Here is a 24,632-nt window from a genome sequence, read left to right as displayed (position 1 = left end):
AACGAATCTGCATTTAGATTATCTAGCACTACCTGAGTGACTTTGGCTGTTTCTTTCTGAACCTGAATTTTCTGTGATGTGGAGATATTTAATACCGTATTTAGGGAACTGATTTAAGGACGCCAGGTCCCTGAAGTATGTTAAGGGCCTGGCATTTGTAAGGATGATGAATGTCAGCAGTCACTTTGTAGATTTCCTTCCTCAGTTGTAAACCAAGTAAAGGTGATTAATTTTTTTACACATGATGAGCCTTTTCCAGTAAAGGAAACCTACGTTGATCGCAACTTTGGCAACTGAGAGAGTACGATAAGAAGTTAAAGACCGAAAACAATTTAGCTTTCTAACTCGGAAGGACTGCTAAACCCGCAGGAAGCGCGGGGCGGACCTCCAGTATCCCAGCATTCCTCGCGCTGCTCCCGTAGCTCTTCCCTCGAGTCTCTATGGTAGAGCCGGCCTCGGAGTTGGCTTCGGCGGTGGTGGCTGCCCTGAGAAGACCGGGGGGTTCCAACTTTCCTATTCATCTGGGAAGCATTGGGCGCGAAGGGTCGCGATGTCAGAGAAAAAGCAGCCGGTAGATTTGGGTCTCCTAGAGGAGGACGACGAGTTCGAGGAGTTCCCTGCCGAAGGTAACCGGCTGGGCCCCCGGCTCTTGGGCCGCGGGGACGGTGACTCAGGCCTCCGGGGAGAGGCGACGGGGACGGTCGGGCCCGGATCGGGGGCACCCGCAGTTAGTCTGCACTTCCGCGGCCGGCAGGCGAGGCTTTGACGCGCGACCCTCCGTGCGCCCCGGCTTCGGGTTCGGGGTGTCACGGTGGCACTCAGCAGCGAGGCCCAATGGCTTCTGCTTCCTCTCTGGGAGGAGCCGCGGTGATCCTGGGCCCTTCGCGGGGGGTCTGGGATGGTTGGTCCCTTCGTTCTTCAGCCGGTTACCCACCACCTCGTTCATGTCTACATTGCCTCTTTCCTCCTGTTTTCTTTTGGTTTAGCAGTCTTCCTTTGCCTTTAAACCTTTCTGGAGTTAAATTGTTGTCCCTAGTTATGCCAGTGTTGCTTACTTTTAGGACGTTAGCAAATGAATCTTAAGTAGAATGGAAGGATCAGGAGTTGGGCGCTTAGAGTACACCTTTTGCTTTACTCCTGTTCCTCGCCATTTTTGGTTACTTTACTTTTAACTAACGTGAGTTTAAGGCTTTATATTCTAAAAGTTTAAGACCCTAAAGATTAACTTTAGTTTTCTGATTGTAGTTAATAGCGAATAGCTAACATTTATTGACTGACTGCTCTGTTTTTAGGAAATTGTCTAAGTGCTTTGCTTGTATTAACATTTCATTTTCACAAATACAGGAAGTAGGTACTAGTATTACCATTTTTCAGGTAAAGAAACTGAAGCTTGGAACGATTAAGAAATGTGCCTAGTGTCTGATAACCGGCTAGAAATGATGAAACTGTAATTGGGACACCTGGTCTGATTGACACAAAAGCGTTTAACTTTAGCTGTACTCCTGTTTGTTAGAGCACTGTTGCCAGTTAACTTTATTGGCTAATTGCTATGAATAGGATTGGCAGATATTTACCTTACAAGAAAAGGTTACTGTTGGGTAGCCTGTCTGAAGGTGGTAGGAAGACAAATGTGGTTAATGGTGTACATATATGTTGCATCAGGCGATTACTGCTTCACTAAAATTATCCTAGGTTGTATACCCCATCATGATCCTATTGTGCATAAAACCACATAGCTGGAACATTCTGTGTATTTATAGTGTACTCTATTACTTTGTTTAATGGAGGAGGACATTAGTATGCATACTCCACAAACTCATAAACTAACCCAAAGCACATTTCAGTTCTGGAACTCATTATAGATTGTGGAGATTGTTAGCTTTTTGTATTTGTAGGGGATTTATCTGTTCTGTCATGTTTTCTTTACCTCATTTTCAAGTTAGTTTATAATCCTCCAACTTAGAGCTATGTAGTAGAAAACTGGCTTATTGAGGACAGAATCCTCTACTTATGCAAACTTCCTATTTAGAATAGCATTTATTACGAATAATTTATCTATACTAGGCACAATGTTAGGCACTTTATTTACATCAAATGGTCAAATTATTACCACCACCGTGAGGAAACAGGCTCAGAGGTGAAAACAAACAAAACAACTTGCCATTAAGTGTCCAAGCCAGGATCTGAAAGGTCTGTCTGACTCCTCAATCCAAACATTATCCCTAATATTTAGCAAAGTGCCTGACATGTAGTGGGTGGTCAATAAATGCTTGTTGAATGAATGAACCAATGAACCTGCATTTAATTTAAGTAGTTAGTTGAGAATTGACCACTTAAAAAGGACCTAGAGACAACTGTGTACCTAATGATACCTTTGATTTTTTCAGCAACTTCTATTCATCAGCTTTTACAGTGTGTAGTTTGTCCTTGTTCTGAGTTTATGTTGTGAGCAGTAATTTGTTTAAAATGTTGGTAGTTACATAGGTAAAAAAGAGAAAAACTCATTAAAGTTAAAAGGAAAAACACACAAAATATTCTTTCTGAAGACAAAGGACTCAGAACAAACTGGTTTATTAGTGTTGAGTAATTCACCATTTATTCATCTCCTTACAGAATATTCGTTTTCTTCCAGATTGAATTGAATCCTAATTCCAGATTGCAAGCTTCGCTACTCTACACTGGGGAGCCATTATTAACCTAATTCATTTGAGACACTTTTAAAATGAGAAACAACATTTTAAATGCTTTTATATGGTTCAAGTTTCTCTGTTTCTTCTTTGGCTTATGATTTAGATGGATTTTACCTAATTTGAATTAGGGAAATTTTACTGGATACTGAATTTAGCCCACTGGGTGAAACAACCACTCAAAATTTACTAATGAAAACTGCTCTGATAAAACAAAACCAAAAAAAAACAACTTGGAAAAATATCACCAAATAATTATTTCCCTTTTGAGATGGTACATTTCTTTCATGTTTTGGCCTAGTTGTGATTTAGAGTCTCTGTTACTACTCAAAGTGTGATAGATGGACCAGCAGTCTTGACATTGCTTGGGAGCCTGTTAGAAACACAGCATCTCATTCCTAAACCTAGCCCTACTGCATCAGTCTGGACTTTACCAAGATTCCTAAGAGACTTGTATGTACTTTAAAGTTTGAAAACCAATACTTTAAACAGTCGCCTGTTTTCAATCTTTTGGTATTTGAGTTTTCAGCAATTATTAATGCTCTGATTTACTTTCAAGTTCTTTCTCATCTTTGGAAAATTCTTTTTCTCGTGATTATCTTTATGGTAAATATGCCATTGACAGACTCAGTAAAAAATACAAATTAAAATTGCTGTTAAGTCAGCCTGTAGTCATCTCTGCAGTCCATAGGAGGTCTTACTTTCAAAGACTTTGTTGAGTCTCAGGTGCTCCAGAAAGTGGATAATGTCCACTGTCTAGGGTAACTTACGTACAGTAGCCAGCCCTTATCTGTGTAGAATATATTCCAAGAGCCCCAGTGGATGCCTGAAACCACAGATAGTACTGAATGCAATTGCCGTCATTTGGAACAGGCTTCTGTTCATTTCTTCCACCCACAAATTTAATGCCTTTTCCATCTTAACTAAGCATTTATCTTGCACTGTGGCCATGACTTTTGCAGTTTGAAGTACGACAGCAAATCTAGCACAAATTTCTTTTTTCTTTCTTCATTTCACAGATAGAAGATTCATTCTTACCAAAGATCCTAGCAACCTCAGCATATAATTTTTTTTTCTTTCTTTATTAAATTGAGAATGTTCACCTTTTCTCTTAAAGGAAGCACTTTATGGCTTCTCTTTGGTATTTCCAGATTGCAAGCATCACTACTCTTGCACTTTGGGGCTATTATTAAGTAAGGGTTACTTGAACACAAGCACTGGGATATCAGAACAGTCGATCTGATAAGCAGAGAGGGCTACTAAATGACTAAACAGCAGGTAGTATCTGGAGAATGGATAACCTGGACAAAGGGATGATTCATGTCTTGGATGGGATGGAGTGGGATAGCAGGAGATTTCATAGTAGTACTTTCACTATTCAGAAGTGAGTGCAATTTCTTCTTCTTTATTTACCGCGTTGGCAGCTGACCTGTATGGGGATCCAAACCCGTGACCTTGGTGTTTTAAGGCTATGCTATAACCAACAGAGCTAATTGGCCAGCCCAGCACAATTTAAAACTCATGAATTGTTTATTTCTGGAATGGTCATTTAATAATTTTAGACCTCAGGTAAATGAAACTGGAAAGGGAAACCTCAGATAAGGGAGACTACAGTATGAAGCCTGCCACTTGAAAGTCATTACTGAAATTATGTATCCATGGTCTGACTAATGTATTGTCCATCTTTTGGGAGTATTGTTGCTACATCTCATCCTTGAAAAGAACCTGTTTGTAGGATGCCAATTTAGTCATTTTAAGGAAAGAGAATTTTTATTTTCAAAAGGAAACTAAGATAACACATTTTCATGGAGGCCTCATTGTTCTGAATCGTTTTTCTTCAGTGTGAAATGTAATATCTGGAATGATTCTCTGAAGGTACAAAGGAACAAATGCTCCTTTTATTTTTTCCCTCTGTTATTAAGTCTCAGTCTTGTTACATTGGCAGTTCCTCACAGTTACACTAATTGGTCTGTGTGTAATCTACTGGTCATTAAGCAGGAACTGTTAAAAAATCATGTTTACGATCTTTGTGAAGCATATTCTCCAACTTCTTGATTATTTAAACTGATTGAGAATAGGCTTTATAAGGAAAATGTCCAAATTCCTGGGCATGATTGATTTTAGTATCGTTTTAGAGGCTTTGACATGGTTAGAATTTTAGAACTGGAGAGCAACTTAAAGTCTAGGGAAGATTTCATTTTTCATCTATTATACATTTAAGTTGTGGTAGTAGAGTGGGGTCTAAAACTGAAGTACACTATAATTTATTTGAAACTTGGAGTACTTTTTCATATCAGAGAGATATTTATTGTAAGAGTTTTTAAAAAATATTTTAGTTTCTTTCTCTGACAATTAGAAATGGATGAGAGTAAAAGTGTGAAGAAAACAAGTGGTTTTTTAGATGCTTTATTCTGTTTTTCATGTGCTAGAATTGAGTTTTTTTTTTTTTTTCTTGAAGGAAAAGCTTATTTAGAATATTTAAAATGAAATTGAGTTTGCCTGCACCAGCAATAGTATTTGCAAGACAGTTCTATTATAGTAAGTATTCTGTAATTTTTCTATAACCAGTAAAACTGTTATATAGTCTGAAGGAATCAGAATAGGACCCACCTCTGCACCCCACCCATCCCTCAAGAATCTGTTGAGGCAGACAACAGCCTGGTGATTCCCTGATGCTGCCAGTATTCTGGAATAACTGAGGCATTCTCACCTGTGCCTAACGAAATAGGACATCTTATAGTGGTTCTTAACCAGGGTAATGTTTTTGGTCGTCACATTCACTTGACAGATGTGAGTGTGAAAAAACTGCCAGCATTAGTGGGCAGAGGCCAAGTATTTTAAATGTGTGTTTGTATAGACAGTCCTGCACAAGGAAGAATTGTCCTATGAAAAATGCCATTTTTTGGAAGTACATGTACATACCAACTGGTACATATATCTCAACTGGACTAAGGAGTCAACAGAAGGGTTCCTTAGAATCTTAAATGTAGAAGGCAGACATCACCAATATTGACTATGTCCAACACTAAGCTAGTCAGTTTACCTAGTGCCAAAAGGGGCTTTGCTGTTTACTTTTATTAAATATAATATAGTGAACATATAAATAGTACCATCAAACTTTTAAATTAGTTATATGGTGGTAGCAAGAAATGGGGAATTCATGTTAACTAAACATTTTTAAGAAAAAATATATAGTCTATGTAGTGAATGGCAGAGTACTTACTGAATGTCCATTATTGACAATTGTATGTAAAAATAAATTTTTTGAACCCTGAGATGGAATAAGTGTGGTGGATGTTGAATCAGAACTAGGTTCAAATCTACCATTCATAAACTTTTATCTTGTCGACTCATGCTAGTTTCTTTTTAAAAATATTTCTATAGTATAAAATAATTATGCAAGTAAGTGCTTAGAGTAAAAATTTAAACCTATAAAAGAATATAAATTGAAAAGTAAAAGCACTGTTTCTCCCTTCCTTTCTCCCCAAAAGTTTTACATGCCCCAGTAGTAACCACTATTAAATGGTTACTTTTCATATCCTGGAACATGTTTCTCTGCTCACCTCCCTCACCCTTTAAGTTCCCTTGCAGTGATTAGCACATAATAAATGATTTATTCATTTGATATGTATTTGTTGAGTCTTTCCTATAAATTTGGTACTGAGGGGTGCAGAGAATGATATTAGCTACAATTTATCAATACCAAGTGTTTTAGATATGTGATCTCATGTAGGCCTTATAGCAGCTCTATGAGGTGTAGGTTTTATACCTGGGGCTCAGCAAAATTAAATTATTTACCCAAGGTCACTGTTAACTAGAGGCTGCACTGGAGCAAATTTGACTCCTGATGTAGATATTTGTCTTTGAACTTAGTAAGTAATATAAATGTCAAGGGAGATATGGACCAGAGGTTTTCACACCAAGCTGTAGCTCTTTAGTATTTTGGAGATGCTTATCCTGGGGTGGGACTCCAAGTCCTTCCCTCCCGTCCCGCAATTAAATCAGAGCAATTTTGCTTTTGTCTATCTTATCTGTTGGGCTTCTGAGTAAGATTGTATTTGGTTTCCTTCTAGTGGAGGAAAAAAAATTAAACTAATAGTAAAGTGTAACAGCAGTCCAAAAGAAGGGAAAATTATTTCCGGTTATGTACAATATGAGGTAGCAACATTTGAATAGAGCTTTCAAAAAACAGAAATGTAGGAAAGAGGTTTCCAGACGAAGGGAAAAGGAGTAGATGCTTCGAGGTGGAAAATAAATGTGTATATGTATTTTATTTGCCTGTGAAATAGTAGTTGTAATTTGGGCCTAATCATGGAAAGCTTTAAGCCAAATGACTAGTTTGGACTTATTCTTAAGTAGATGAATAGTGAGATTTTTTGTTTATTTTTTGTTTGGTTGCATGTTTTGCTTATGATGTGTGTTTCCTTTAGGCAGTAGCTTGTCTAGGAAACTTTAAGCCAACAGAATTAATTTGAAAAGATAGAGACCAGTGTCAAGGAGGTTAATTTGCAAATTGTTGAAATAACTCAGGTGAGGACTAAGGACCCGGAAAAGGTTAATATAGTAGTGAAGTGAAGGGAGTGATGCAAAAATAACAAGGGAGGTAGATTTGATGGAGCTTTGGCAACTAGTTTGATGTGGGATGTTGGAAATACGACTAAATCTGGAGTTATGATTTTATACTTGCTTGTCTAAGAATTTGAATGCTAGAGTTCAGATTGTATGCCTTTGACCCAGTAACACGAAGGAGGATCAGAATAACAGAATCAAGATGAGGTGAGGGCACGAGGGCTTGGAAAGTTGAGAGTAATGACTTTTGGAAATTTTTTAGAATTAAAGAAAAATAAAAGCACAATCACAAAAGAGAACCAACAAAGTGGAGCCATTCTGCCAGGTATATATGTGTATAATTTTTATATGTATATAATATATATAGAGAGAGATATATATAATTTTTTATTATTGATGAAAAGAACTGTGTTTGAATTCCCTTATTTTTTAATGTAAGAATAATTATAAATGGTTGTGTAAATTATTTTGAGCCTCTGTTTCATACGCCTCAGCACAAATAATTGAACACTCACCAGTGACCAGGTAGCAACATTATTTGTGACTTGCTTTCCTTTGTTCTGAAATTCCCCACTAACAGTTTTGGTTCTTGTTAAAGAAAATATAGTAGTTCAGTGGTGCTATGCTAGGTACTGGATGGATTCTTAGCCACTGAATAGACATTAGATCTATAGGGTATAAGTGTGTTTGTATCATGAACCTACAGAAATAAATTTTAGGAAAAATGTTAATTTGTTTTGTACAGCCTAACCACGAACACGTAAGTTTATCTCAGAATGACTAATTTGGTGTGGTTTCATTATCGTACTCATGAGTGTAATAATGTTGTTTGCAGCTATTGTTGTTCTCTTTTACACTCACCTATGATGGTGAGTGTATAATTTAGTATATTTCTCTTCATGTAATGTTCTGCCTATACATACACATTGTTTATTTGAAGAAACTTGGAGATTAGGTTGGTTTATTTTTGGAGTAGCTTTACTGTTATGAAACAATAATTTGATGCTCTGAAAATTGATATAAAATAGAACATTTGCAATGCTATTTACTATAAATGGAATTTCCTCTTTACTTTTCTCCAATGTGGTATACTGCATACTTTTATGAAATCTGGGAATATATGTTGGAGGGTAGGGAGAGTAAGTATTAAAAACATTTTCTAAGTTGAGAGAAACCCTTTTAACACTTAAATGTCAAGGTAAGACTTTGAGAGATGAAGTTATGTGAGATCTTTGATAGTTCAGAGTTTTGAAATTTAAATCTAGTCATAGATGTAATTCTCAATTGGCAAATGTGAAGAAAGCCAAATTTGGGACAACATCTTAAATAATCAAGAATTGCTAGAAATGTATGTATTAGGCATCTGTTATTGGTTATTTCCAATTCTGACTTTTTAAAATATGGTAATTTTTTTTTTAACCAGTACACATCTGGAATCCTACACATTGAAGTAAACACAGATGTGGTTATTTAAACGATTAATCACAATTCTGGCAATGCATTTAGTGTTGAAAGTGTGTAACTTTATTAGGTCATCTACATATTGAAGGATGGCATTAGACATGAATCAAATATCCTTTCTTGATTTTATTTTTTAAAAAGCTGTTTCTGGGGCAGGCCCCACGGCTCACTCGGGAGAGTGCAGCGCTGGTAGCGCCAAAGCCGTGGGTTCAGATCCTATGTAGGGATGGCTGATGTGCTCACTGGCTAAGCGTGGTACAGACAACACCGTGCTGAGGGTTGCGATCCCCTTACTGGTCAAAAAAATAGAAACTATTTCTGGACTTGAGTTTTTAAAAACGAGTGATCAAGTAAAATTGCATGGTTATCAGTGTAGTGTTATAATTGAAAATTAAAATAGTTCAGCAATGTATTACAAGATATGTAAGCTAAACCCAGAGATTACAACAGTCACAGCTTTTTTATGTTTTACATGCACTTAGTAGAGTTTACATGTATCGTAACTTACATATATCGTAACATGTATGTACAGTATGATGGAGGACTTACCAAGTGCTGGAAATAATGTTTGGGGGTATCACTTATTATCTTATCACTTAACTTATTTGTGTAATATAGTTTAGTACATAACTCTAGTTAACAAAGTCTTTGGAGTTTCCGTCTGAAATAGCTTATAGATTCTGGCTTGTCAGCATGAACACTAGTTTTCTTAATAGTGCTCTTATTAAATAATTTTAAATGCTTAATAAGTTGTAATGCAAAAGAAGGTTATTTATTTCTACATAAGTTTATTTATTCTACATAAAATCTTATTCACAGTATTGTTTTCCCTCGTTAGTGAGCTTTTTTTTTTTTTTCTTGGAACTTTATATCCACCTATTCCTTTCCTTTCCCTGCCATTAAAATAGCATGAGATGGTTGTGAAAGGAGGGAGAGATGTTTTATCCTTATGCTAAATGATTGTCAGAGTTCTACTTGACAAACTAAAAATTGCACCACTCTTAAAAAAAGAAGATACTGTTACAGCTAGTATCTCCTGTATTATGTTAAGAATTTTGACTTTTTTGAATTAAGGATTGGCACTTTTACGAAACAGGTTGACTCTGTTAGGTTTCTTGTTGGTGATTCTCTGAGGCATTTGGTACAATGGTAGGTCATTCCTTGGTATCCACGGGGATTTGGTTCCATGACCTCCCATGGATACCAGAATCTGTGGATGCCAAGTCCCTGATATAAAATAGTGTAATATTTGTGTATAACCTATACACATCTTCCCATGTACTTTAAATCATGTCTAGATTACTTATAATACCAAATACAATGTAAATAATTGTTATACTGTATTGTTTAAGGAATAATGACAAGAAAAAAAAGTCTGTACATGTTTAGTAAAGATGCATGTTTTAAAAAATATTTTTGATCCATAGTTGATTGAATTCATGGATGTGGAACCCATGGATACTGAGGACCAACCATATGTTTTGTCTCTCAGAGTTCAAAGAAATAAAGCCAGCTTGAAGACATTTGAATGACATCAAATAATAACAGTATTGAAATCATCATTTTGAATTAAATCATAATTAGAGTAAAAGTTCCTGGGGCCTGTAATTTTGCTGTTCCTGAAAAGACAATTGCTTTAAAAGACAATTAAGGCCCTACAATATTTTTCAAAGACTTATAAGGTTAGTAGAAAAGTGTCAAATAAATACTATTTCACATTTCTAGGTTGAATCTTTTGACACATGATCATTTCCTTTTTAGGGAGCAGAGTAGATGGAAATTACCTAGTTAACAGTTCAATAAGTTGGTTAGTTGGAAGTGGTTTAGACTCACTAGAGATTTGGTGTCTTAGAACCTTAAGAACATTTCCATGTTACTTGAGTGATGTCACCTCCTTTACTTGAGAATGTAGTATCCAGATATTTAATGTACAACAGATATTTAATTTGACAATTTGTGTTTCTAGACTCAACCTAAATAGCATCTTTAAAACCTGGTATTTGAGGTCTGGGAATAAAGGTAGAAAAAAGTTAACAAAATAATTTCTTGTAAGGCAATCTTAACTTTATGTTTTTTGGTAGTGGTAATGGTGATGGCTTTCAACAAAGAGGTATGATGTGCCATAATCTTTAAGGCTTTCTCTATCTCTAAAAGTCAGTTTTAAACAATCCTCAGTTTAGCCATTTTGGAAAAACTGGAAGTATAAAGCCAAACTTTGCTATAATGCACTTTAATGTAATCGTTAGTTTTATGTGAGTTTTTTATACAGGAAGGCTTTAGTGTCAGTAAAACAAAACTAAAAACAAAAAACCTAAGCTTTCCAGTAATATTATTAGATGGTTGCAAAGCCTGGAGGAAATGTGGAGGAAAAGCATCGTAGTCAGTGTTCACTTGCTATAAAAGGTATGATAGATTTTGTTCCATTACAAGTTCAACAGACAAGAATCTGAGTTTATATAAGATAAATTTGAGATTAAAGTGCTTTTGTTCAATTTTAATTTTAAAAATTAAAATTGTTTAGTTGATTTTTGGTGATTTAGTGTTACAGAGAAACATATCTACTGTTTTAAATGAGATTCCTTTTTAATTTAAAATTTGATCTTAAGTTGCACCCTATACCACTTTTACTTATGAGTCCTCTCTTGTATACTTAATACTACAATTTCTGTCTCCCTTTATTTTTGTCTTAAAATAGCTCCTATCTGAGATTTCTCTGTTCTTAGAAGAACAAAAAAAAAAAGTTTTATCTATAGCATTATAATGTAGATAGTAATATTGATTGTAATGACAGTGTGAGCATAACAGTACTATTTTATCCCTATGCCTACTAACTATTTATTGACTTAACTAAGTAACGTTACTTGTCTACAAAGGGACAGAAATGTTATTCCTTTGATGTGTCTTTAGCTTTGGGAGTAGTTATATCTATCTGTCTATCTAGACAGACAGACAGACAGATAGATAAAAAAAGGATTTCAATAGCTGTCTGATCATTCTGTAGACTGAGGGAAATGCTGAATATACTTTCCTTTTCTTTAACTTCTTAATCTACTCTCATTATAAAATGTTTTCAGTTTCATAAACAGTGAGAGAATAAAAATGTTCAATTTGAGCTTCAAGGTGCTCCTACAAGAAAGGAAAAAATGTTAGGATATCTCTAGTCCAGTCAATTTAGTTACTGACCTGTAATTCTGGATTACTTACTATTATTAAGGACCTCAGAGAATAGTATAGAATTTCAGTTTAGATAATTGCAATATTACTTCTTTGAGAATAATAATATTAATGGGGGTATAAAAGAATTTATTCAGGTAAAAATCATATTTTTGATTATTGGGAGTTATTATTGATAAATACAGATTGATTGCCCCACACAATGGTTAAAGTTAGGCATGCATTTGACTGAGCTTCCTAGCAACACGAAATAAATTGCCTAAGAAACTCATCTTTTGAAGCATGAGTTTAAAGAAATTTACTCTTGAGGTCTTAAAGAGATTTCCCACTTGATCTTTCTTAGGGGAGCATTGAATGAGGTGATCATTGTCTTCAAAAGCACTCTTACACTAGGTACAACTGAGAATTTTACACAACTCATTCATAGTACATGATATTGTTGATTTCTCCTGCCTTGAAATGTATTCTCTTGGCTTTGTTGAAACCATATGCTGGCCTCTTTTTCCTTTTTTTTTTTGTTTTTTTTTGTTTTGTTTTGTTTGGCTGATCAGAGGGAGGGGGAACTTGAGAAATGTAGCTTCATATGTCCAACCTTTTATTGAGTATCTGTTGTGTGCCTGACATTCAGCTATAGGCATTAGAGTTGCCAATTTAGTAAAATGTGGTTCTTACCTGAAGGTTTTGAATAGTACCTGACAGGAATGGTAGTGGTTATTTTAGGTAGCAGTAGGGGAGGGGTATAAACTTTGTATAATTAGGGTGGAGGGGACAAAAAGAAGTCATAGTAATAGTCCATGAAAGGAATAATCATTCCTAAATTGACATCATGGCAATAAGAATAGGGAGGGGGTGATTAACTAGAGATACTTGGGACTTGAAATGGAAAGGATGTGATTGACTGTGATAGTCAAAGGATAAAGAGTAGCTAAGATGCCTCCCGAGCTTCTGGTTTTGGGGACTAGGTAATTAAAGGTACTTTTCTTCTATTCTTAAATGATGACGATGATATATATCTATTTAAAATTTTTCTGATTGGTACATAATGCAACTGGAATAAAATGATATTATGAGCCATTGTTGAGTAGCTTTAAGTCTATATGTACCTAATCAGAAAAGCCTAAATCAAACCTTTTGTTATTTAGTTATTTTCTTTTTAGGTTGAAATGTTCTTAGCCATGTGTCTAGTAAGTAACTAAGATGAAACTAATGACATACTTGAGAGAGTGTGTAACTCATAATTACTGTTTTTTTGGATGGAGGGGAGGGGATCAAACAAAAATATACAAGATCCAATTTTATTGTTAATTGTGATTTAGTGTTATGTTGTTTTTTTCCACAACCATGTTATTCATATACTGGGTACTGTTTGTCATTTAGAATTGCAAAAATAAAGAAGATAGAGTTACTTCTAAGAAGCTCAGATACTAGTCTTGGAAATAGACATATAAAATGACAACTATGATTGTACAGTGTATAAATGCTGTTGTAGAGATATACACAAAAGGCTTCCAGAGGAGATGATTTCTAAGCTGATTTTTTTAAAAACCTATTTTTCCCACATTTAAATTTTGAAACTTTTCAACTCTATAGAAAAGGTGAGAGAAGAACAAACACTTAGATTCATAAATTGTTAACATCTTGCCATATTTTCTTTATTTCTGTCACATATGCGATAGAAATGTTATATATCAAATGTATATATTTGAGAACTATTTGCAAGTAAGATATCAACAAAATGACACTTGACTCAAATATTTTAGCTCTCATGTCTTGAAGAGTAAGAACATTGTGTTCTAAAAAAAATTCACAGTCATGACTAAGAAAATTAACATTAACTCAATAATATTGTCCAAATACACAATCTGTATTCACATTTCACCAACTGTTCAAAAAAATGTCTCATTACTTTTTTCTCAGTCCAGTTAGTTTACTTACGTATTATATTTCGTGGTTGCATCACTTTAGTCTTTTGAAATCTAGAACAGTTCCTCTCCATTTTTTTGTTTTTCGTGACATTGATTTATTTGAAGAGGTCAGTTGTAGAAAGCGCTGCCTTCTGCCTGATAGTTTCCTCATGATTAGAGTCAGAATCACATATCTAGCAAGAGTACTATAGAGGTGATACATGTTTCTTATTGCATCACATCAAGAAATATGTCAAATTGTCCCAATTTATTGGTGATGCTAAGTTTTATCAGTTGATTAAAATGGTCACCACTAAGTCTCTTCATTTCCCCCTTTGTAATGAGTAAATAATTATACTGTTATCCAGACATTTTTCTCCTCATAATGTAGTGTCCATTATTGTTGATCCTTTCCTAGGTTGCATTGGGGAATTGCAAAATGTTGATTTTCTAGTTCTGTCCTTTGTTTTATGTTTATAGCTGTGAACTATAAAGAAGAGCATTCTCATTCATATCTTCTCTCTTTCTCTCAAGTATTTCTGTAGACTAATGGATCTTTTTTTTTTTTTTTTTAATTCAGTATTTTATCTGTTAAGCCAGTTTCTGTGCCCTTTGACATACTTTCTGGCATTAAAAAGAAATCCCAGACTTACCTAGTAATTTCCATGGCCCAGATCTAGAATCAGTGATTTCTTCAGGAAGGTATGATTACTTTTAATAGGGGAATGAATGATATTTGAGCTAATTTAGGATAAGTAGAGGTCAGGCCAAGTAGTAGGTTCAAAAGATGGCACAAAGCCAGAGCAATAAGGAACAGCATGAAATGTTTGATGAATAGAAAATTTTAAGCAATTTCAAAACATGAAGTATAAGTTAGGGCTGAATAAAGATGAAGATCTTGTGGGTCATTTTCATTAATGGCTTTCACATTGGGGGAATGTGTATAAGAGCGTAGTTGAAACCACATGACCAACATGGGGGAGTCATTCCAGCGGACTTGAATGTTAAATAATTTTAAATATTTTTATTTTAGAAACAATTGTATTATGTAGTATAATACATATTTTTTTGTGGTAAAATGTAAAGCCGTGTTAAGATTGTAGCAGGAGGGTCAAGTTAAATAGGAGGAGAGCAAGGTATGCATAAACTCTCTTGCTTCCTGGATAGTTTGATAAAATTAAAATGAAAAGAGTACAATAATGACATAATCACCCTGGAGGCTAGGTTTTTTTATCAGGATCAAGAGAGTAGAAGCAAGAAGAATCTGTTAGAAGAATATTGCCGTTGTATAGGTGAGAAAGGCTATGTGAATGTGTGATCTAGAGCAGAGGTGATAGGGATAGAGAGTTGAGGATAAATTTGAGAATGATTTAGGGTATAAAATGGGCTGGACGTGGATAGAGAAGGAAATTTAAGAAGACTCCTCTGGTGGCACCTGGTATGACTGACTGGATGCATTTGTGTTTTTCCCTAGTTAGGCCAGGAAAGCATGTTGGTTGGGGGTAGGAGATAGGTAACTGAAGATAATGAGTTAAGTTGTGGCCATGTTGAGCTTGTGTCCAGTAGGCAGTTGTATGTAGAATTCTAAAGTTCAAGGGGGAGAGTTCTGCAGTGGAGACAGATTTGGAAATCAAAAACATGTTGCTAAAATATAACACTCAGGGAGGCACTAAAGGAGAGCATGAATCAGTGATGCATTCCTAATTGGAGCATTCTTCCACAAAGAGTAGTATTCAAGAGCATAAGGGAAGCGAAGTGTGGAAGGCAGCTTATATTTTACTGTATGCTCCTTGGTTTCTGAAACATTAGTGACTAAAGGTTTGGTTGAGGGAAAGCTGTCCTATTGTTAATTCCTTTCTACTTGTGTATCTAGTGGTCTGTAATAAGTTCTGTGCTCTTTGTTATTGTTCTCTCAATAGATATTCCTTATTCTTGTACTAGACTGCCTGAAGATGTTAGTTTATATAAGTATTTCTTCTCTCTTCTAAACAAAAGCTGAAATCACAATTTAACGCCCCCCCCCCATCACCTCTTAAAGGGAAGGAAGAAAAAAGAAAATTTAGAAAACTAAAAACTACAGCATTCCTACTTATGTATATTTATATTTATCTTTTCTTTAAAAATCTAAATGTTATATTGATAATATTAGCCAAATACTAGTGGTGGCTTATAATTTGGTCTACTTAATATCTGTATATGAGTTATCCTTTTTTTACAAGTAGCAGTTTTGAATTCCACGCTGATATTTTCCTGCTACTCAACTCGCTTTAGGATTATTAATGCTGTATTTAAAAGATTGTGAAATAGACCTTATAAAAATGAGCTCGAAGAAAAATCAGTAAATATCCTCCTGAAATTATAATAGTTTTTATGGCAAGTAGAATTTTTTAATTCTTTAATTTTTTGACGTTAACTTCTGTTTTAGATTATCTGCAAATTCAAGAACTGAGAGAACAAGACAGCATAAACTTTCAGATGTGAGGAGAAACATTACCATTTCTCATAGATGTGATATTAGCTGTTTTTGAATTGTGGGAATATATTCAGTAGCAAACTTTCTGAAGTTTTTGTAATTGTGAAAATAATGTATGAGAAATATTCAGACAGCATTTGTTTCTGTTTTTAGACTGGGCTGGTTTAGATGAAGATGAAGATGCACATGTCTGGGAGGATAATTGGGATGATGACAATGTAGAGGATGACTTCTCCAATCAGTTACGGTAAGTTTTAAATCAGATTTTTGTTACAGCTTAGTAATAATTGTAAGAATGAAATATGTAATTTACATAGATAATTGACTTCTTAAAAGATACTTAATCTTCAATATAGGTTTTCAAATTATGTAAAGTAAGACATTGCCTTTGTCTCCTGTGTTTCTAAACATGACTGCTTTGTATAATTGCATACAGCTTTTGTTGCTTGTAGTCTCTTAACAAAGATAGTTAAATAGAAGCATATTTGCTATGTATCCTTGTGTGTTTAATTCTATCAGTGTTAGTTTCCTACCAATATAGAATAACTTAGCAGAAGTTAGAATCATACAGTACTAGGATCCAATAGATTGGTGATTCTTAAACTGGAATGGAGATTGGAATTGTGGACATGTACTTTTTTCATATTCATGCACGAATCTACCTGATTTTATTTATTTATTTATTTATTGAGGTAAAATTCATATAATGTAAAATTAACAATTTTAAAGTATACAATTCAGTGGCATTTACTACATTTGCAGTATTTTGCAACTATCTTTTCTATTTAGTTCCAGTGTTTTCAGCATCCCAAAAGGAAAACACCTTAGCCATTGAGCAGTCACTTCACATTTCCTGTTCTCCCAGCCCCTGGCAACTGCTAATCTGCTTTCTATCTCTGGATTTGCCTACTGTGGGTATTTCATATAAATGGAATCATTACAATATGTGACTTTGTATGTCTAGCTTCTCTCACTTCACATTTTTTCTAGGTTCATCCATATTGTAGTATGTATTAGTACTTACTTCTTTCTATGACTGAATAATATTCAGTTGTCTGGATATCTCATTATATTCATACATTCATCATCTGATGGACATTTGGGCTGTTTCCACCTTGGCTGTTATGAATGGTGCTGTGAACATACATGTATTTGTCTGACTACCTGTTTTCTTTTGGGTATAACTAGAAGTGGAATTGCTGGAGTAAATGATAATTCTATGTTTATTTTTTTGAGGAACTGCCAAACTGTTTTCCATGGTGGCTGAACAAATTTACATTTCTACTAACAGTGTATGAAGGTTCCAATATCTCTACATCCTTGCCAAAGCTTATTTTTCATTTTTTTGATTATAGCCATTCTATAAGTGAAGGATGTAAATTGGTATCTTGTGTGGTTTTGATTCGTATTTCCCTAGCAACTAATCTTTTCATGTGCTTGCTGTCCGTTTGTATATCTTCTTTGGAGAAAAGTCTATTTAAGGCCTCTGGCCGTTTTCAAACTGGTTTGTCTTAATTTTTGTTGAGTTGTAAGACTTCTTTACATATTCTGGATACTAGACCCTTATCAGATATGTGATTAGCAAATACTTTCTCCCATTCGTTTCGTTGTCTTTTTCTTCATGGTGCCCTGTGCACAAAAGTTTTAAATTTTGACCAAGTCCAACTTATCTATTTCTTATTTGTGCTTTTGGTGTCATATTTAAGAATTCATTGCCAAATTTAAGGTAGTGAATATTTATCCTGTTTTCCTCTAAGAGTTTTATAGTTTTAGCTCTTACATTTAGGTCTTCAATTCATTTTGAGTTCATTTTTGTATATGGTGTGAAATAGGGATCCAACTCGTTCTTTTGCATGTAAATATACAGTTGCACCAGCCCCATTTGTCAAAGACACTTCTTTCCCTCCTAATTTTATTTTGATTCAACCAGTGTTTATCTGTCTTAGCCACAAGGATATCTAAGTAGACTGCCACATACTTTGCTCAAATCAAGAGAAGAAGGTCTATTGCAGTATTTTAATTTTCTAGTCTAGTATGCTTGTTCAAAAAGGAAGTGAATAGGGCCAGCCCATGGCTCACTTGGCAGAGTGTGGTGCTGATAACACCAAGGCCAAGGGTTCGGATCCCTATATAGGGATGGCCGGTTAGCTCACTTGGGAGAGCGTGGTGCTGACAATACCAAGTTAAGGGTTAAGATCCCCCTTATGGGCCATCTTTTAAAAAAAACCAAAAAACAAAAAGGAAGTGAAATCATCTGTAATACATTTTTAAAATTTATTTTTAATAGTGATACAATAGCGCCTATCCTACACTGCATTTTTTTTTTTTTAAATGGGCTCAAAACCCCTACATTCTAAAGACTAAAAAGAATTTTGCTGGAGACTGAAAATTTTACACTTCTCCTTTTTCTCCTTTTTGGAAATAGTACAATTTACCTTTCAATGGTACTTTTACAATTTTCTGTGATTTCTCAAAGATTGCTGATTCTGATTTTTGACTATATTGGTTCTTCCAGGACCCTGATATGTAATTATTCAGAGGCCTGAGACTTTAGATTACTTAAATGAAGTTTGGAGTTATCTTAGTTTTCCTTTTACAGTTTTATGGATAAAAATGATAGCTGTTGAACAGTAATCTTGCTTTTTCTCTAAAATCTGTTAATATTACACCATCTATTCCAAACACTGGACCTATTCTTTCTTATTCTTCTTGATCAATATATGGCTCTCAAAAGTCTTTTTTGTTCTTTTTACAGATCTCAGTCAATTCTGGGATCAAATTAATTCTGTGTGTACAAGTTCATACTTTCTTTTTGTATTTATCTTTGGTTTATATCTTTTAAAAACTGAGCCACATCTGAGAACACCTTGCCACCTTTAAAAAAAAATGTATGCACTCCCTTTCTTCTTCACTGGAGTCATATTAAGCTGTTAGGATATTTATTTTCAGGCTTTTGAGTGCTGTTTATCACTATTGCGTATTCTTAACCATATACTCATATCAGTTTTTTCTGATATCTTTTCAAAATTTATAAAGTTATAGCTAAATGAGGTTTTTTTCTTTGCTATTCAAAAGAGTTAAATTTCTTCAAAGTTTTTGTTTCTTTTGTGTCTTTCATTATTGAATATATTCACCATGATATTTATCAGGGGTCTTTTAGTAGTAAATGTATGGATAATTGGATTTCTTGTCACTACTATATCTTGCCTTTTTACTTTGACAGCATTATCCATATATTCTTTGCGGCTTACTGTTTTTATAATGCACTTGTACAGTGTTCTCATGTTCTGTGTTATATTTCTGTCTTTAGATTTGTTGATTCCCATAAGTATATAAATCTTGATACCTCCCTTAGTAAATAAGGTTTTCCTTTCCATTTCCCTATTCGAGTCATGACTTTTTTTCCGACTAAGGTCATTGATAAGTTACCAGTACTGTCAGATAGTACTGTCCATTACTGTAGTAATAGAAATGTTCTTCTGTAGGATGTGCTATCCAATACAAAAGCCATTAGTCACATATGACTACAGAGCACGTGAAATGTGGTTAGTGCACCTGAGGAGCTGAATTTTTTGTTATTTAATTTAAGTAACCACACTTGATTACCATATTGTGTAATACAGCCTTAGACAATCGTCACTTTAAAAAGTTTGTCTTGATTAACAAGTCTTCTGCAAAGATGTTCTTCCTAGTCTTTGTAAAATGCATGGCGGCCCTTCATGTGTTATCATAAGCCATGGTAAAGAACGTGTTTTACTGTTTTCTGACATTGTTGGGTCCTAATCCCATCTAACTTTGGAGAAGCGGATCAGACTCTAGAATCGAGTCAAAGTGCCTGGAGTCCAGCCCTGGATCTGCCTCTTATTTAGCCATACAAACCTTGGGCAAGTCACTTAGCCTTCCTGTGACTCATTTTTCTCATGTATAAAAGATGATAATTAGTACTTTACTCATAGGATTATTATAAGGATTAAATGAGTTAATATGTGTAAGGTCCTTAGAACATGGTAAGTATGTGTTAAATAAATAAAAACTGTCTGTATAGCAGGCTGCTCACTCTACATGTTCCTCTTTCTTTCAGTTTATCTTTAACAAATAGAAGTAGAAATAGTAAGGCTTCCTGTGTCTCCAGGTAACTAAAAGTCATTTTGTTGGTGGTGCTTCTGATATCATTTGTTTCTCTGCGTATCAGTAGTAATAGGTAGCATTTTGATTTTCTCAACCTTGTGTCCCATCTTACCTAAAAACTACAAAAAGCCAGTACAGTTCTTGATTTATCATGTCAGATATAGCCTGTTTTGTAAAGCCAAGTAGTTTCTTGGATCATAAGAGAAATTTTCAAGCCTACTAGTGGCTATTAGTCTTTTTTCTTGTTTTCTTAAAAAAGGAATGCTACTGCTTTTGTTTCAGATAATCTTCATTCACTATGTGTGTCCTATGAAATCATTCCAGTTGTACTGGGTTTATTTCCCTCTGTTGTCTTTGTTGAATTTTTTCCATTCAGCAGCCTCATATATTAGTATTTTTGTTCTGTGTTTGTACTTAGTGGCCTTGATTTATTTTTCTTTTGGATTCTTCATAAATTCTAGCAAAGAACTTTTCACCTTGTCTAAGAATTTTGCTGATAGAGAAGCATTTCATCATTTCCTTTTTGTTTGTAAATGATTTATAGTTGTAATCAGTGACTGACAACCTCCCATCAAGAAGGCAAATAGACACAAACCTGAAGGACAAATTTGGTGCACTTGTTATTTAAATGTTAGTTTGAACATGGTGTGCTTTTTTTGTTAAAATAAGAGAAAGTGAATAATCTAGGGATTTTGTAAAAGGAAGCAGAAAACTAATGTTTTAGAAAGTTTTAAAATTATTTTCATTTTAAATAGGAAAGATATAAAATTTTAGCACGAGATAGAAGTCAAAGACAATCACCACATTCAGTAAAGATTGGTAACAAGTTTTTGTAGGAAACATTTGAAGAACTTTCTGTGATAACAAAAATAGAAGCTTTTAGCTTTTCCTTTCCCTTGGTCCTTATGTGAATACTACATTTCATTTGTATAACTTTCTCTCATTTAGCCCTCAAAACAAAGGAACTAAGTCGTTATATATGAAGGACAGATACTATAATCTTCAATTTTCTCAGGGTACAGGGAGAAGCCCCAAGGAAGCAATTTAGTTTACCTTAGCAAATTAGGGTCCAAAGACTTTCACTGGTCTCTTGACTCCTAATCCGGTGTTTATACCACCAACCCACACTGCAATCTATACTCAAGCCGAAAACAAGGATAATTTATTTGAATAATCTCTGGCCTTGATATAACCATGGAAATTAGGTTAGTATTTGTATTATAAATAACTTTAAAATTTTTAGGAAAGCAAAGGAGTTTGGGAAAATCAATAATAAATGTTATGCATCATTTTCACCATGTGATTTTTGCATTGTGTTTGTATAAGACAGTGCGGTGGTATCTAAACCAAATTTTATTTGAGAACAAATGTCTTTTTATCTTATTGGATGTAATGATGTAAAACATATTAATCCTACTTTCATACATTTATGCAGTGTTTTGGACATTTATACAATGTTTTATCATAGATTGGCGCCCCCAATAATTTTGTCATTAACTTTTATAAAATTTGAAATGTGGCAGATAATTTGCTGGTGACATTTGGAATGGTAGTTTAAATAGTTGGAGTTGAGTATAGGGCTACAGTTTTTTGTGCAAATGTTTTATACAAGGCAGATCAGCAGTTGGAGTTGACATTTTCAAGATATGATTGAAACTTCAGGTTGGATAAATTATTTAAAATAATAAAAAGCATCTTTTTTATGTGTGTATATTTATATCCATATAAACTTTTGAGATTTTCCTCCACATTTAAAATTAGGAAAGTAAACATTTATTTAGTATTTTATGACTTATATTTATTTTGCTAACATAGAGTTAATGCACAAAATTTTCATACACCCTTAAATTTGATTAGTAATTTTTTTCTTGGTTAGAGCAATGGATATATTTCAGTATAGAAAGCAATCTAACTATTCTTTCTATATATAACAGTACTACCTATTATGATGATCATAAATCCCTAAAGGTTTTGACATCAGTGTCTTGCATACTTAGCCATAAGGTAATGACTCTCAAAATTTATTTATAAATATGTATTAGGTAAAGAACGTTTGTATGGTATTTAGGAGAGTATTTGGAGGTTATTAGTAAATGCTTCATTTCTTCCATGAATAGATTTATAAGAAAAAATAAGAAAAATTAAAAAATAAGAAAAATAAGAAAAATTTTAAGATAAAATACAAGTTAATTAATGGGAAAAGCAAAATTTTACTAGTATTATATTGACTCACATCCATTTTCCTTCTTATATGTGTAGGTTTATTTCTAGGGACTAAAAGTTATTTGTTAGTATTTTTGATTGGTACCCCAGGCTTAGCTCATTGATTTATTTATTGATTGTATTATTTCTAAAAAAAATCTGTTTCTTTAATTTATCATAAAGAATGCCTAATGATGTTATTCTTTGTGTTTTATTGTAGAGCCGAACTAGAGAAACATGGTTATAAGATGGAGACTTCATAGCGTCCAGAAGAAGTGTGAAAGTAACCTAAACTTGAACTGTTTACCAAATTCTAGGACAGAGAACCCAGGATGGAACACTTAAAAAATGTTTATTTCATTATCTGCTTGGATTTATTTTTGGTTTTATAACAAAAAAACAAATAAATGTTTTGGTCTAATCTTGGTTTGGTTCAGAAGTCTTCATCTTTTGCCTGTAATCATTAATTTTCTATTCATGATTTTCCAGAACTTTATTATATAGAGATAGTAAAATTCCATGTTATGAAACTTTTTTTTAAATGATCTGGGGCTCAAATTCATCTAATTTTCAATTCAGTACTTTTCTTAAACAACATAAATTAAATGTTAGTCCTATTTTATAAGGTACCTCTCTTATATCACATTGAGTTTTAATTTCATCTTTATTTTGATAGCTTAGGCAACATTTACTGACATTTATAAGGTGACCCTTCAAAACTTGTGTTTTTAAAATATTAATCATTTTAAATTGCTGTAATTTAGTTCCTGAACCATTAATGATATTATTAATGTTTGATAGAGTATTATTAGTGCTTAAAATCCAGGGTAGTATGATCACAGTTTTAAGAACAGTCTCTTCTGTTAAAACTGGGGAGCTGGTCTCAAGATACTTTATCAACATGTGCATATTCTCAGGTTCTATATAGTAGATCCATTTAGTACAATTAAGTTTCTGCAAAATGGTTACTGTTGCCAGTCTACCTTTGTGCGTGGGAGATTTAATTTAGTTTGTAAAGGATTCTTTCTGATAAGACTTAGAATGGATCTAATGTACAGTTTTTGTTAGCAATATTTTCAAACTTAAATGTGTTACCAAGAAGTAGAATCATCAGTACGGTTGAGTAATTTAAAATGTAAAATTTATGTAACATAATGCAGTACAAACATCAAAATAGGAGTTGGTGACCTGAAATATGTTCTGCTTCAAAATGGTTTTGAACATAAATATGTTTTCTCCTCTTAAGTATAAACCTGCCTTGTTTACCTGACAACTGCGAGAGAATCAAATGGAGTAAGGAACACAAAAGAACTTCAGAAAGTGTAAAAGCACCATATATATGTGACATTTTTGTAAGTACAGTGAAGCACAGGCAGCTGTGTTAATGTTGTGACAGGCTAAGAAATACTTTGATGTATAATTTTTCAATATTTTGGTCAGTGGTTACAGGGTCACCATTAGACCTCATATCAGTGTCACCTTGACAGTGTCAGATCAGTTCCCAGAGTGATGGCCACCTCATATGACTTGAGTTTAAAGGCCACCTCATATGACTTGAGTTTAAATTGGCGAGGTACAATTGTGAAACCTCATAGGAATTGGGCTGGCTGAAGTTATCCAAAGTGATCTGTCCTTAATTAAGTATCAAAATTTAGTTTAGGTGGTTTTCTTTGTTAAGGATTGGGTACCTGAAAATTGGTGTTGGCATAAAGATGATGAAGCACATTGGGAGAAGGAAGTGAAACTAGTCAGGTAGCTGAAGAAAATTATGAGATTTTACAGTTTATAGCTTGCTCTAACTTTTGATTGTTGCAACAACCCTGTGAAGCAGGCAGGAGGGGCCTGCCTACTGTAAACATTTTATCAAATAGAAAACAGTCTCAGAAACATTAAGTTAGGAAGTGAAAGGGCCCAGGATTTCATAGCTAACAGGTGTCAGATACAGAGCTAGAATCAAGGTTTCCTGACTCTTAGGTTTCCTCTTAGATATAGGACTAGAAACCAGGTTTCTAAACTCTTAGATATTTTGGAAAG

The 24,632-nt window shown here is 34.1% G+C and overlaps 1 protein-coding gene across 1 annotated transcript; it reads left to right on the top strand.

Moving 5' to 3' along the window:
* The first annotated feature begins 439 nt into the window (after positions 1 to 439).
* SEM1 (SEM1 26S proteasome subunit) lies at positions 440 to 23,019 on the top strand. The gene is made up of 3 exons (XM_063100910.1): positions 440 to 626; positions 16,422 to 16,515; positions 22,819 to 23,019. The coding sequence occupies exons 1-3, from the start codon at positions 551 to 553 to the stop codon at positions 22,859 to 22,861; spliced, it is 213 nt and encodes a 70-aa protein (XP_062956980.1). The 5' UTR covers positions 440 to 550; the 3' UTR covers positions 22,862 to 23,019.
* Positions 23,020 to 24,632: the final 1,613 nt, after the last annotated feature.

Source organism: Cynocephalus volans, chromosome 6 (genome assembly GCF_027409185.1).
Source record: "Cynocephalus volans isolate mCynVol1 chromosome 6, mCynVol1.pri, whole genome shotgun sequence".
NCBI lineage: Eukaryota > Metazoa > Chordata > Mammalia > Dermoptera > Cynocephalidae > Cynocephalus > Cynocephalus volans.
Note: the sequence above shows the minus strand (reverse complement) of the source record. Positions and strands in the feature narration are given on the sequence as shown.

Bases quoted from the DNA above. Each gene is read 5' to 3' on its own strand.
- SEM1 (XM_063100910.1), top strand. From the start codon at position 551: ATGTCAGAGAAAAAGCAGCCGGTAGATTTGGGTCTCCTAGAGGAGGAC. The intron at 627-16,421 runs GTAACCGGCTGG...TTCTGTTTTTAG, and splicing joins CGAGGAGTTCCCTGCCGAAG to ACTGGGCTGGTTTAGATGAA. The intron at 16,516-22,818 runs GTAAGTTTTAAA...GTTTTATTGTAG, and splicing joins GACTTCTCCAATCAGTTACG to AGCCGAACTAGAGAAACATG.